Source organism: Pipra filicauda, unplaced genomic scaffold, assembly GCF_003945595.2.
Source record: "Pipra filicauda isolate LSUMZ 115617 unplaced genomic scaffold, ASM394559v2 scaffold151_size3305965_pilon, whole genome shotgun sequence".
NCBI classification, from domain to species: domain Eukaryota; kingdom Metazoa; phylum Chordata; class Aves; order Passeriformes; family Pipridae; genus Pipra; species Pipra filicauda.
Genome location: NW_024104007.1, coordinates 2085120 through 2100035, shown reverse-complemented (window position 1 = coordinate 2100035; position 14916 = coordinate 2085120). Strand labels below are relative to the sequence as shown.

At 39.2% G+C, this 14916-nt stretch overlaps 1 protein-coding gene across 1 annotated transcript in view; it reads left to right on the top strand.

The window, feature by feature from the left end:
• The first annotated feature begins 806 nt into the window (after positions 1-806).
• The window catches only part of SYNE2 (spectrin repeat containing nuclear envelope protein 2), a 149463-nt gene continuing 135353 nt past the window's right edge, over positions 807-14916 (top strand). The window contains exons 1-13 of the mRNA XM_027716626.2: positions 807-932; positions 2580-2776; positions 3248-3348; positions 4102-4203; positions 4939-5076; positions 5944-6108; positions 7964-8076; positions 8749-8905; positions 10585-10681; positions 10841-11028; positions 11198-11362; positions 12597-12770; positions 14514-14672. Of these exons, the coding sequence (XP_027572427.2) occupies positions 883-932; positions 2580-2776; positions 3248-3348; positions 4102-4203; positions 4939-5076; positions 5944-6108; positions 7964-8076; positions 8749-8905; positions 10585-10681; positions 10841-11028; positions 11198-11362; positions 12597-12770; positions 14514-14672 (1806 nt within the window). The 5' untranslated portion in view covers positions 807-882. The remainder of the gene's footprint in view (positions 933-2579; positions 2777-3247; positions 3349-4101; positions 4204-4938; positions 5077-5943; positions 6109-7963; positions 8077-8748; positions 8906-10584; positions 10682-10840; positions 11029-11197; positions 11363-12596; positions 12771-14513; positions 14673-14916) is intronic.

Below are 14916 nucleotides of genomic sequence, written 5' to 3'. Positions count from 1 at the left end.
TAAACTTTGCCTGTCTAAGACCTGTATCGATTGAGCTCCAAATGGAGCAAATAGTGTGAAGTGGCTCATCCATCTCCCTCAGAGGCAGCCCTGCTCTTCGCTGTTGACTGTGCTTACAATGTACCGTTCTTGCTGTTATTTTTTTCAGTACCAGGTGCCTGAAATAACACAAAGGCTGTCGTAGTAATGTTTCTTATACAATAAGAAGCTCAGAAGCAAAGTTTTTTAACAGTATTTGGCCCATATTTTTCATGGTAGAGGCACTTTGATGCTGAAGATTCTTGTGCTGCCTGTAGCCTATGCAGTACCTTCTTACCTAAACCAAGCTTCTCTAACCAAATGTAGATCTCTGAGGCCTGCACCCTGAGTGAGCAGGCTAACTCTGAGCATGTCTAATACATGTCACTGTTGACAGCAGAAAACACAGCTACTGCAGAAAACACAGACTGCTGTCACTGGTAGAAGTAGAAATTGAGTGAGAAGGACCCTTGACGTCATTGCTGGTACCCACAGGATAACATGGAAGTCTTTGGAGCAGTATATCCTGCCAAAAAATTGCCTAAAGATGGGAATTCAGCGTGAAATAGTTCAGATTGTACAGATTAAGAAGCCTGATCTGATTTTGGGTGGGAGGGAAACTGCTGTTACAGCTGTGATTTGAGTCCTGTCTAATTCTCTGTGGTGTTCTGCCACTGATGTCTTGGTAATTTTTCACTGAAACCTGATTAAGTCTCCCATCATCTCTGATAGATTGAAGAACTTGCCAGGACACTTGCTTGTACTTACAATCAGCCTTCACTTGATTGTTCAAGTGCTGTTGACTCCTCTCCAAAGGCAAGCAGATCAGCTAAAAAAAGTGCTAAAATTAAGGAACGATGGAAGATGTCTGCTACAAAGGCTCTATTGTTGTGGGCTAAAGAACAGTGTTCACTGTAAGTTCCATCCAAGCCTTATAAATAGTATGCTACATTTTGTATTACTGCTTTCCTCTAAATGTGGTGATATTTCTCCCTGTTTTTTAATATTGCTTAGTGACAGCTTAGCAGAAATCCCTTTAAGTTTCAGATGTGCTTACCTGTACTTTTAGCATCAATCAGGCCCTAAATGTTTTGAGATGAGTGAAGCTCATCTTATTAATAAAATACAACGATGTAATTTGAGTTGCTTTGCTGTTCTTTTTTGGGGCTTCTGTGTGAGAGGTCTAGTGGAATGTTTACATGATTTGCTAGTTTTAATCCTCATGTTTGGCACTGGTTCAAAAAATTTCAATAATTAATTTTTTTTAAAATGGAAAATGTAGGATTTCTACGATTCCCACATCTTGTTTCTTTCTGTCAAAACAGTGTATGATCCCCAAGAATAATCCTCATCCTGGAGGTCCCAGTCCCTAATTCTAAATAGATGTTTCCTTATGCTTGATGTACAGATAGCACTGTTGCTTTCAGTGGGAGTATTCACAGCACACAGTCTACAGCAGATACAGATATTTCTTGCAAGGAGCAGACTTTCTGCCACTTACACTTTTTTTTCAAGGGCTGCTGCTTTGCTCCAGGATCTTTCAAATATGTTTTACAGTGATGTCACTCCTTTCTCTCCAGCTCTTTGGTTGCTTTATGTTCTAATAACATCCTGCTAATATTCCATGTTATTAGTTGGAGATAAAGGCCTTCATCAGCACATCAGACACTTTCTTCTGGGAGAATAGCACTGAAGTTTGCCTTTTAGCTGTGTTTTGTCAGAACAAGATTAATTGGCATGTAAAAACCATTTCTTTGTCTATTTAATCTTCCTCTTTCTTTTGCCTGTTTTTCAGCGATACTACTGTCTGGTTTGTAGTATCTTTTCTGAACTGTCATTACGCTGAATGATTTTGTTATCAGTGAATCAGTAGTTTTTGATAAAGGAAAAAATCTTGTAAGTCTTGGCCAGTTGTTTTGTAACTAAGTTTGATCACCCGAAATCCCACATCTTTTCCATGCTGTAACATACTCATAATATACAGGCTGTTTTTGGAAAGTTGTCCCTGAATTCACTGTGGCCTGCAGTGCTGGGCATCTCACAGTCCTGTCCAGGCACTGCTTAATAGAAGATGTTTTGAAGACACTAAACTAAGAGAAAAAGAAATATTTTCCTGCAGTAGTACATCACTTTTAAGTTCTGGGTTGTGTAAAATGCCAGAGTTGATTCCAGTTCTCAGTGCCCTTACAGACAAATACTTCATGTTCTGCAGTGCTTTGCTTGTTGTTTTTCCATCCCATAGAAAGCAAAAATACTGAGCACAAAGGTGGTGTTCAGAAGGGATATTGGATCAGCAAGGCTTCATTTTCAGAATGCAACATAAGACAAAAAAAAAATAGTCATTTTTCAAGAATAATATAAAAATATGTACTTGTAGAAAAATTGGGTGGTATTGGCTGTACTGTTGTCTGACTTAGCTTCTGCAGAAGTTCAGTGGCAGGGTTCTCTTGGATTTGGTTCGTCCTCCATTTTATTAAACTTATATTCTATTTCTAAATTTGTACTTTTAGCCTGTTTACTCAGAAAGCCTAATATTTTGTCTCTAATAATTTTTGGGGTAGGCACGGCTCTATCAACGTGACTGATTTCAAGTCCAGCTGGCGGAGTGGACTGGCTTTTTTAGCCATCATCCAAACCTTACGACCAGGTCTAGTTGATTTGGAGAAGGCAAAAGCCAGAAGCAGTAAAGAAAACCTGAAAGAGGCTTTCAGAATTGCAGAACTGGAGCTGAATATCCCACGACTCCTTGAGCCTGAAGGTAAATGATCAGCTTTTTTTAAATCTTCGTTATCAGGAGTCAGATTAATATAATCCTGTGTGCCTTGAATTGTAACACAGGAAAAAGTAAGACTGTGCTGAAGTCTGAAATGGAACATTGATCTTTACTGTAATTCTCAAACCTCAAGTTCTTTATAGAGTCAGCTGTACTTAGGAATTATATGATTTTTGAATTGGCAACAACTGCAGGAACAATATGCATAAGAAATTATATGAAACATTCCTGTTCATGGGAGAAACTTCTTCATTAGTTAATCATGTTATATTAAAATATTCCCAAGGAAAAAAATGTTCATTACATATTAATTTCTGTCAATGGTATGTTAAGTGAGCTGTTGCAAAATAAACATGTTTATGGTAATGTGTTTTAATAACTGCAGTATAGTGTGTAATTATGTGATCAGGCCTAGAAGGCTGCATAATTATGTAAATGCTGTATTGGCTCTTGTAGATGTTGACATTATGAATCCAGATGAAAAATCAATCATGACTTATGTGGCTCAGTTTTTGCAATACTCCAAGAATTTGCCTGAGTCTGAAGAAGACATGCAGGTATGTCATGTGGTTTGTCACTGGGACATTTTTAGATGAACGTGCATCATGAATGCCAAGACTATCAGTGCTTTCTTTGCACAGTTTATAATCTCAGTCAGTAACAGTTAGATTGTAGAGCCTCTGATTCTGCTACTGACAGGACTCAATTGGTTTGAAGCTTATGATGCTCCTGTGTGGTAGAAAAGACTCCATGTTACAGATTTTTAGTGTAATTGCTGTGGAGGTTATCTTTTTTTTTTCATTTAAGTGTTACGGAGGGCATTTTCGAGCTTGGTTGTCTTCCTCTGTGCTCTGAAGTCTATGTAAATGTTGGGGTAGAGACAAACAGATTTGCAAATACACGGAACAACCAGCTTTAAATTTAATAGCTGACACGTAAAATGGACAGAAGTTGTCACTCACAGATGACACTGGCTGGAAAACCACATTTTCTATTCTCTGTATTCTTCTATGAAAGTTTATGTATTAATAGGTTATTCACATAGCTCCATACCAATAATCTCCTTTTAGGAGGACTGCAGTCAGGCACTTCTTTTGGTTCATTCACATATGCAGTGCCAGGTTTAAAACTTTGGCCTTGCTCTGTAATAGTGCCTAACCCAAAAGTCATCAGAGTCACCAGGAATTTGTTTTTCCGTAGCTTTGAACGGACTTTATCATATGCTCGATGAGTGTTGTTTTATGGCACAATGTAAATTGAAAACAAGGCTTGCAAAATGGAAAAATGAAATTTTCTGCTCTAATTACCAGGAAAAAGTAAGAGAGGCCATGGGCTGGTTGGCTGCACAGGAGGAGAAGTTAGCAAAGCTGCTGATTGACACAGAGAATGAAACATATTACCAGAAGTGCAAAGTAAGTTGCATTTCATGTCTAACTGCTTCTGTGAAACGAAGCTGTTTCTAGGAATATTTTTAATGTTTTTCATCCTCATTGCCTAAACTGAAGTGTTAAATAAACTTTTAAACAAAAGTTAGAAATCTGACGATGAATTTGGTGTGATTGAAGGAAAGGTAGGATAAAATCCCTTCTATTATGAAAAAGATATATATTGTTTGGTTTCTTAGCAGAGCACGTTTCTTTTGGAGAGAGTAAAGTAGTATCTTAGTTGATGTAGTTGAAGGCTTGGACGAGATTCAAGCACATAGGCCCTTTGCAGGGCCTTCACTATTCTGTTTTAATTACAACAGTAGGTTTTGCCCAACTAATGTTGTAGAGGAGTAGCTGAAATGTTGGCTATAGGTTGTGCTGAAGTAAAATTTCCTTTAGTTTATGTTGTTGCCAGAGTTTGTAATAAAATGGCCCGTGGGGAACTGTGAGGAGAGGAATTTTCCCTTTCTCTTGCTGGGAGGGGAGAACCGTGTTCTGACTGCACTGACATCGTATTAAATACAGACTTAGGGAATGGCACCTATAATTTCAGACCCAAACACTGCCTGGAGACAAGTATGCCTCTTGCTATCTTGCCTTTGCATGCATCACACCCTTTGAAGTTAATGGAAGTCATACCAGTGTGTTCAAAGGCAGTACTTGGCTTCATGAGCTTCCATCTGAAGATTTCTGTGAATTACTCTTCTATTTTATCCCTAGGAAATGATATCATTTATGGAAACATTTAACCAAGAAAAGAACGCCTTTCTGCCTGTGTTGTCATCAAAAAGAAGTGAAGCTGAGCTGAGTGAAGAGCAGAAGCAGATGAGGGAAGAGTGGGATAAAGTGATCTCTCAGGTCAGAGGCATTTCTTGCTCACCTCGTTACCAGTGTGATGGAGAAGCCTGAGTCTGCCCAAGAATTCACTCTGGGAAAAGTGGGGAGGTGATACTTTATTTGGAATGATAAAAGAGCTATTGACCATGAACCTGAAGTCCAGACAGTCTGAGTGGTGTTCAGTGCCCAAGAGGAGGCAGAAGGTGACTGTGTGTTACCCTTCTGCCTCCTGAGCCTCAGGACTGTGAGATGTCTGCAGAAAATGCCCTGCATTTGGTTATCTTTGAGCACTCTTCTGATGAAAGTTTTTGGCCTATTTATGCTTAAAAGGTTATTTTGGGACATAGTCACGGCTCAGACAGTGATACAGCTGGGAAAAGTGTGTTAATATATTCTTTCCCATGACACAGATCCTGATATAGTGAGACCTGGTTGGTCAGTGCTTTGCAGTGAGGTTGGCTGTGTTAGATCCCTCTGCCACAAATAGGGACGTGTTGGGCCATGCTGGTAATTGCTCTTTTTGGAAGAGCTTTTTTGTCAGCCTCATGACAGAAAGCTGTTCATTTCTGTTTCCCCTCTATTTTTGCAACTAGTTTACTATAAATTTTCCAGTTGTTGGGCCTTGAGATGGTCACCAGCGAAGGATGAGTTACACCAAATTCTCTGTGGTGTTACAGAGGTTACAGGCTGGGAGGAAACCTGAGCTTCAGATAAACATAACTTATTTGCAGCTGACTTCACTGGAAGCTCCTTTCCTGAAGGGTGACAGGTGTGGGGAGTGGGTTTCTGGGATGTCTGGAGTGTCAGTTTATGCAGCTTTTATGAGTATCTTGGGGATGGAGAAGAAAATAATAGTGAGAAATTTAATCACTTGTTTTCCTTTTAAAGATTAACGAGTGGAAAGCGAAGCTGGACCAGATGTTGCCCTCCCCTCTGGGTAGCATTGAGGCTTGGCTTCAGGAGGTAGAACATCTGCAGGCAGAAGATTTGCCTGATTTGCAGGACCCATTTAAAGCAATGTCTCTCTTCAGAGAAAAAATTGTAATACTTAAGGTATGCTGATCACAAAGGAACATTCTGCTTCAGTTTGACCCAGCAAAGCACTTGTTGTGGAATTGCTGTTTGACGTTTTGGGAAGTGGGGTGTGTATGTTTATCTTCTGAAGATGAAAAGCTCTTCTGAACATACCTTTGAAGAATGATGAGTTTAATTAAATAACTGCATGGGTCTATAAGGAAGGTTTCTGACTTCACTAGGGTGAGATTAAATTTGAATACTACCTGAATGAGTAAATTATGGTATTCTTTTTTATGTGGTTCCTGCAACTTATTTGTTAAGTAATAACACAGGGTAATTGCATCCTTATCTTTAAATCTGTGCTCAATGCATACCTATTCAGAAAAGCACTTGAGCTCAAGGTTACATTCCAGTGAGTTCAGCAAATTTGTTTAAAGTTAAATATTTGCTGAATCACTCAGTATTTCTGTTCAAGGCAGTAGGAGATACTTTGATACCTCGATACCGTGCAAGTTATTTATTCCGATCTTGAAATTTTTCACTGATAATAATTTAAACATCTTTTTGAGTTTGAAAACTCTGAAAGAGCAGATATGTTGATGCCTGTTGATCATCATAATGCCATACTTTGTTTTTTTATGAACAAGTCTGCTTTTTTTTTTTTTTTGGCAAGTCCTTAAAGAGAATTGAAATAATGGGCAGTGGAGGTTCTTGCAAGTGGCTTGATAACACCACTTTTTTGTGCTGTTGCTAGTCACTTCCTGATGAGAGAGGGCTTTTTAACTCCTTTGCCAGCCTTTAGCCATTTGATCCAAAATTTCTGTTGTGCAGCCTAAGTAGTTAAAGTGTTTTTAAGAATGAGACAAAGATGGAGATGTAATTTGTTAAGGAGTTTTGTTTTTGCCATTGAATATGTAGATAAAAATCATTACATTCCTTGAGAAGAAGAAACCTATAATACTTCATTTCTGTCAAATTCACTTTTCTTGATGGGAAGTCATTCTGCTGAGAATTTTTTTCTCCTTCCTTCCTCTAGTCAGTCCTCTAGTCAGGGATCATATTGCCAAGGTGGTGCCTTATAATGGAAATTTTACTTTTTCTTAAGGTCTAGAGAATTACCCACCAATGCTCCTGCGTGACTTGTATAGCGTTAAGGTTGCAAAATCAAATGTTTAAAATCTGTGCACTATTTTTGTGGTTGAGGGCTGTCCCTGGATTTAGCCATTTCCATTAACATGCTTCCTAGCAAGTTTTATTACATAAAAATGGACTTTCATCGTATTTCTTGATGTGCCTCTTACAAATATGCTTATATTCTGTGCAATGCATTTTATGTTTTATTTCTACATAGGGAATTTGGTGCTGAGACACATGCCTGTAGAATATTCCCCTGTCGTGTGATACTGGCCATCAGGTGGTTAATTTGATGTGCTGTCATCATGGTGTTAGACAGAAATTTATTGAGCAGTCAGATGAGCTATTAAGCAAGTGACATGACCGGTTTGTTCAACAGGTTTTGCTGTCAGTCTTTGCTGACACATAGCTAAGAACAACTTAATATCCTGAAACTGTTACAATGACACTTTTATGTCCTAAAGGTGATGGTGAAAGTGCAGAAAAAACTGATAGTAGGAGTAGTGTAGGCTCATGTTCCTTATATTTAACTAGATGCACAGTGATAAGAGAAATGTGGTAGTCCTGCACTAAATATGCCTTTTAGAAGGTGATGAGGTAAATACTTTTATTGCACTTTAATGAGTAAAGGCACTGGAAGATTGTCTTTTGCTGGCTAGTTCTTAATAGCTCTCACCCTAATGGCAGGTGACTTGCAGGTTCCCAGATGAAATGCTCTAGATGAAATGAATGCCTTACTATGTCTTTTTTTCCCCAGGGTTTGATGGATTGTTTTGATTCTCACTTGGACACCCTTCAGTCATTTAAGAACGAAGATGAGAATAATATGCCACTGGTCTTGCCTGAAAAATTAGAGGAAATGAAAAGAAGGTTGTGATGCTTATATTTCCTCTACTTTGACTATGTTGTATTCTAGCTCTGCTATTGACTTGTTCTGCTGTTCTGAAAAAAGCACATAATTTATCCATGCCTTCCAGAAAAAGAGCATTTTCCACTTAAGCACAGACTATCAAGTGGAGCAGGCAGGGATCTCTCATTGGTCCAATGAGTGGTAATTATGTGTACAGAGTGGAGCTCATTAACAGGACCTTTTTAGATGCCCTTTGGTAGTGGGGATAGGAAACACCTACTAGGGATAGGAAACCTGAATATTTTGAATGTAAACATTTCCCTGGTGGTGGGGATTTCCACCTTTTAAAATCACTGAGATCTACAGCTTGTACAGTCCCAAATATCTGTTGGGAGGATTTTCAAATATGGCCAGTAAATCTGTATCTATAACCTGAGATACTTTGACATAGAGATGGCAGATGCCCCTTTTCTGGGCATTTAAGGTTTTCCATACATTGAACAGACAATATTGACTAAAATTGTTGCTGCTTAAAAAAATGAGTTGTTCTTATCTTAAAATGTTATTCTTTCATAACAAAATAATATTTACATATGTGTAATTCTGAGTTTTTAGGGTAAAAACCTTGTATGTTAATGCCTTGTGTATCCGATGGTTATGAAAAAACTTTTGGAATGTTTTTCTGTTTGTAGATTCAGCAATATTCGTTTCACAAACTCCAGCACTTTTCTTGAGTACCACTATGGACTGTGCTCAGCTATTGCCAATGAGGTGACGTTAAAGCTAAATATCTGGGACATGAAATATGGATCAAAAGAGTCTGTGGAATCACTGCTGAAAAATTGGAATGTAAGTTTAAGATACATGTATCACACCCTGACAGTAATTCTTCTTTCCCAGCTCTCTTTGATTCAGGCTTATCTCTTTCTCATCAGAAGATACTATGGTAGTTGTTAGAAGCATGGTGGACTGGTGAGATCTGGGATTTATGCAAAGAAGGGCAGGTAGACTTCCACAGAAACTTACTTCACCCCTTACATCTTCCCATTTTGCTCTGAACGGGAGTTCTTTCTTCAGTTTGGAGAAGTAATGCAAGCCACAACTGTAATTTTTCTCTCTGCCTTTTTTTTATTTTTATTGTGAAGATTTATTTTTTTCTAGACAATTTTTAACCCAGCAGTAGCAGCTCTTCCCTGTCTCCAATCCACAGAAACCTCTCCTGGGTAGTTTCAGGAGTTGCTGTCTTCAAAACCAACCGTTATTCACTTTGCTGCCTAACACTGCCTTTTGCTGTTGCCTCTTCCTTTTCCCTGCTTCTTTACCTCCTTATGCTTAATGGTGAATATGAATTGTCCTGTTTTGTTAAATTTTGTGCTTAGTTCAGCTTCAGGAGTCAAATTACTAAAATGATGCCACATGTAGTCTTGTGACAAATACTGACAAACAGTATTGCATCAGGAATAAAGGCAGAGATAAAAACTGAAGGCATCAGTTTTGTCCCATCTCCAGTTAATGGGAATATGAATTCCATCTTAGTGGAGTTTCTAAAGAGTTTCTCAGAAGCTTTTCAGTGGCAAATCCCTTGTTAAATTAGTGGGAATTTCACCAGCCTGAGAACTGTAAAAGAAGGCAACAAGTTGTATAAAACAGTAGTTTTCCTGAGCAGTATCAACCTTACCCTGTGGTGACATGGGAGTACAGAGTTAATCTGAGCAGAGGTTGTTGATTCAGTTGGTTTCATAAATACTCATTATCTTGTTATTTCTACAGTTGTGGTTCATGGTCTTGCTCAAGCTGATAGAATATAGAGCTTTCCCGGGGAGTTTAAGGCTTGTTGCTGGTTTCTCTTGCTGCTCCCATGATATGAAGTCCTGACTGAGTGGTGATGTGGTGGAGGGAGGCCGCAGGGGAGGCTGTTGTGTAGCCTGCTGGGTAGGACTTTTGTACGAGTGGGGAACTCTGGGGGTGAGATGCAGCTCAGACAGAGAGAGGCTGAGGATCAACCCTCGTTCCCCGGGTGGATGTGCGAAGCAGAAGTCTCCTCCTCTGTTCCCATTTTTCTTCTCTCCCCCTTTTCTTGCCCAGTTTGGATCTTACTTCATCTGTGGCAGGAACTAGGCACATTGATATTTCTGTGCAGAGAAACCCACTTTTCACTTTTAGCACTTCTTGGACTTACATGACTAAGTTCTGCCTGACTTGATCATCTGACTGATGTTATTTCTCAGTATTGCCCTCGGGCTGTAACTTTTTGAAACAAGCAGTCCTGACTCATGCAGGGCTGTGGCTCAGGCAATGGCATTCAGGAATTAACATTCCCATTAACCTTACTCTCTGCACAAGGAAAACAGAAGAACAGGTCTGTTTCAGACTGAAGGGTGCAGCTGAGTTGCTGGATGGGCTTTGCTCGGTTTGTTTTTAACTTGCAGGTTGTAGGCTCATATTTGAAAAGTGTCCCAAGCTATATTTCTTACCCAGTTTTATGTGCTTCAGTGTTAGTTATATCAATTGCTTTTCACTTTGGGCAGAATTTCATTGAAGAAAAGAATCTTGAAGCACAACTAGAAACTGCTACTCGAATCTGTGAAGATCTGAAAAACAAAAACATATGTGGTCCTGATTTAGGTAAGTTTGTGCACATAAGTTGATATGAAGACCTCTGTTTTGAACTGATGTGCTGTCACCAGTTTTAATTCCATCTACTGTTCTATGTAAATAGTGTTTCTATTTAATTAACCTCTCTGTTTCCAAATGTATAACGATGATCCCTGTTTGATGTCCTAGGCGGAGACCCTCAAGAAATCAGCAAACTTTTTAAGACAGTGGAGTCAAAGATTTCCACGTGCAAAGACTATATTTCCAATGTAAATACCACCTTACAGAAAGTCCTGTCCTCCTGGAGTAATTATACAGAAAACAATCACTTGTTAAAGACGTGGCTGGAAGAAAACAGAAATGAGCATCCGAAAGAGGTATGTGGTTGGATTTCTCTCTGTGATGGCAGACAGAGGTACTTGGAAGCCTCCAGGAAGGAAAGCATTATATGGGACAGTGGCTGTTTTTGTTGCTTTTCTGTTACTCATTTTGGAAATAAACTTTTGACAGGATTCTGTTTTAAATTATTTCACTGCCTCTGTCTAGATCCCTGCCGAGGTCCTGGCAAAGAGGAATTCAATTCATGGTTCCTTAAATGAAGCTGGAAATTATCTCATCGAAGTCAGCAAAGAGCAAGTTGGATCAAATATTTCCAAAGAGCTGAAGAAACTGAACAGGAGATGGGCAAAGTTCATCAAGAGGACACGCTTTGTGAGTTACTAGTTTCATATGACTCTTTTGCCATGCAGCCTTCAAAGTAATTTTCTAGACTTATCAGCTTGCTAATCAGAGATTCATCAGTCTTTCAGTCAACTGAATATTCCTAGTTTTAAAACAGGAGGAACAGAGAATACACAGAGGCATCCCAAGTCTTTGTGACTCATTTATTAAGTGCTCTTTATAATATGATGGAAAATGTTCATTTTTAAACTGAAATTTTAAAACCACTTACGAAAGGAAATCCTATTGCAGAATTTGATTCTCCTGTGAGCCTTTGCTAAATTTTATAATCTCTGTCTCAGATAGTAGACAGTAATTATTGCTGCATAGATATTTCTGAGGTTGTACAACTTTTCACCAGCTCGCTTGATAGGTTTTTAGGCTGCTGTAAATTCCTATACTACCTGCCTAATGTTACATATATTACATTTCCTAGAATGCTTTCACAAGAATGACATTTTCACTCTGCCTAGGAATACTAGAGCTCTTAATTTACTAAGTTGAACCTTTCATTGACATTTATTTAGATACCGCTGTGACAGTAAACTACATTTTTATATGAGATGAGCTTAGTGAGAATGCAATAAAATAAGAGGAAGCATATTCCCAAGGGTGAGGGAAATCCAGAGTTTGCTAAAGAAACCCTTAATAAGAGATGCTTTTAGGAAATACATTGAGGAATGAGTGAGAGAGAGCCTTCTTGCACCTTAGAAGGTCTTAAGGACTTGAGAAGTTAATTTTCTGGCATTGCTTTGGACATTATGCCTATCATATATATTACTTTTTTTTTTTTTTTTTGAATATCAAAAGGCAAGGCCAAATGCTTGCGCTCTGGCTTGTGACTGCCAGTACCATAAAACTGTTAGCACAGTTCCTGATCTTTATTTGGCCAACATCAGGTATTGTTCTCTTGGACAATGCCCTGGCATGATCTGGTTGATGCTGCAGCCCAGGAGTTTATTCTCCTTAGTAATGTGGTTGTGGCTGCTTATAGGGGAGGAGAAATATGGGGTCAAGTTGTACTGTCCCACCTGCCCTCAAGTTTGAGGAACTGAGCCTCACATTGTTAATTTACCAATAAGTTTGGCATTTATTTCTCCTTTGATCCCTGTCGGGTGCTGAAGCTGGAAAATAACCGAAGTGGTGACTGTGTTGGAGGAGGGTAGTGGAGGGACCCATGAATTGATGATGGGAATGAACATCTTATCCTGCTCTTTGTTTATAGCTTGGAGAAGGCAGTACAAACGCTGCTGAGATAAACAAGGAACTTCCAGGGAGCCTGGAGAAAATTGAAGAGCTCCTTGGAGAGGTGGAGAGGTGGGCAGCAGAGACTGGATGTCTGCTTGGCAAGATCAGTCACGAGGGGCCTGTGGAACCTGAGACAGAGGAACGTTTGCAGGTGCAAATACTGCTTAAAATACTCATTAATCAGATTCTCATATTTCAGCACAGATTTGTGGCTGGGATAGAATGGGCCATCATCAGTGAAGCAGAAATTTATGTGGATTTTGTGCTGTAACGCCGGTAAAAAGTTGAGATAGTGCCAGTGCTTTGATATTATTTCTCAGGACTGCTCCTAGATGAGCTGTAAATGAATCTTCCAACATCAGTGTGTCCAGATGACAAGCAGGTGCCAATGAAGTGCTGTTGGTGCCACTGATCAGCAGCTTGTTCTTGAGTGATATTAATTACTCCTGTCCAGCACAGCACTTGGAGCAGTTGACAATTTGAGAATTTCTCCTGGTCATACAGTGCTTTTATCATCTACCCTCCAGTGCAGGGAGAAGGTCTGGGACAACTTGGCTTTATTCAAGGCTTACTTGTCAAAAACTGGGATACTTGAAGTATTTTCAGCAGCATGTGCGGTAATTTGGGAATATCAGCTTATAGGCAGTTACTCTAAATATCCACAGCAAGCACAAATTAATTTCTAACAAGAAATTCCACTAGTCTCTATTTCCCATATCTCTCTGCCAGGGATTACTGTCCCCAGCAGATGGCAGGTGAAAATACGTGTACAGAACTCAGCAACTTCAATACAAAGTCTGATTTATTTTCTTCACCTGCCAACGAAGATGACACTGAACAAAGATGCCAAGCTTTGCACTGGAGAAACTGAAGCACTATCTTATGTTGCTTTTACTATTTCTGCCACAAGGCCTGTATAACCTAATAGTGTGAAGGTGACCACCAGAAGGATGCTTCATTGAAGCTCCTTTGTCTAACTGCTGTAATTAAACAGAAATACTCTTCAGTTCATTAAATCTACCTACAATAACTGTGAAGCAGAATCAGTGTTAGTTTACTGTTGGTTTGTGCCTTCTCGCATTGTGTTTATTTTACAGATTTAGGAGTGTTAGATGGTGAAAAGAATCTACTCATCTTTGTGTAATCATGGGCATATGTTTATAAAATAAGCCTCGTTTTGCACTGTGACACTAGTTTGTTAAAAACCATGAAGCAACAAAAGACACCATGAAATACAGCCTCCAAAAATGTGACTGGCATTGTATCTCCACGTCTGGGAGCAAGAGAGATCAGGTTGCTTGTTACCTGCAGTGCCAATAGGTCAGGAACCAGAATAAAGCACTGATTATCATTAGAAGAATGCTAATTGACAACTTCAAACAGGAAAATGTGTTGAATATTCATAGATCAGAACAGCTCTAATAAGGACATTTCATGATAAATATTCAAACATGACACACTGCTCCTGCATGCAAAATACCCAGCTGCTTCCTGCCTTTTAGTACTGAATAGCACAAGAAAATCCGAGCCTTGGTATGTACTTACTTTTGGATGACTTCATGGCCAGACAATGCATATCCAAATGTGTGATTTGTACATTCATTTGGAAAGCTGTTTGGATGGGAGAATGTTGGCTCTGAGGCAAAGACATGGGAGGTATCACATTGACAGAAAGAAATTGTTTCAGCAAACAGAATCCCCTGTGGATGGCAGCAAATTTCTTTCTCTCCTCACAGAGATTTTGCAGTGCAATACACTGACCATAATTGGAATATAAGGTTTTTCCTTGACCAAATATTTACCATCCATGATCAAGACTGGCTTTGTCATTCAGTGCATTTAAACAAAAAGACATAAACACTGTAAAGGCTTCTGATGGTTTCTTTTCAACCAGAGTTTGGCTGCAAGAGGAACCTTATGCCAAGAACAAGTTGTGGCAGCAGAAGAGAGATTGCAATCCCTGATGCAAAATGTTCCAAGTCAGGTGTTTCAACAGCATTCTCACACCACTGGGCTGGAGGCACGAATTAAAGAAGCCAGAGACAAAATCGAGGTACTCCTTTTTTGTTGTTACTGCACCTTGTACACACAGAGATATCTCTAATTTTAGCATTATGTGATAGGGAAGACTCCTTATCAGTCATGTAAAATAGAAAAGGTTTTATACTGTTGGAATGAGTCTCCCAGACTTTTGCCAGGGCAAAATCTAGAACATTTCAAAGATCATATCTCAACTTGAAAAACTTGAGTGATGTGATGAAGCAATAACTTTATGTAATTACTGACACTCAAGCATG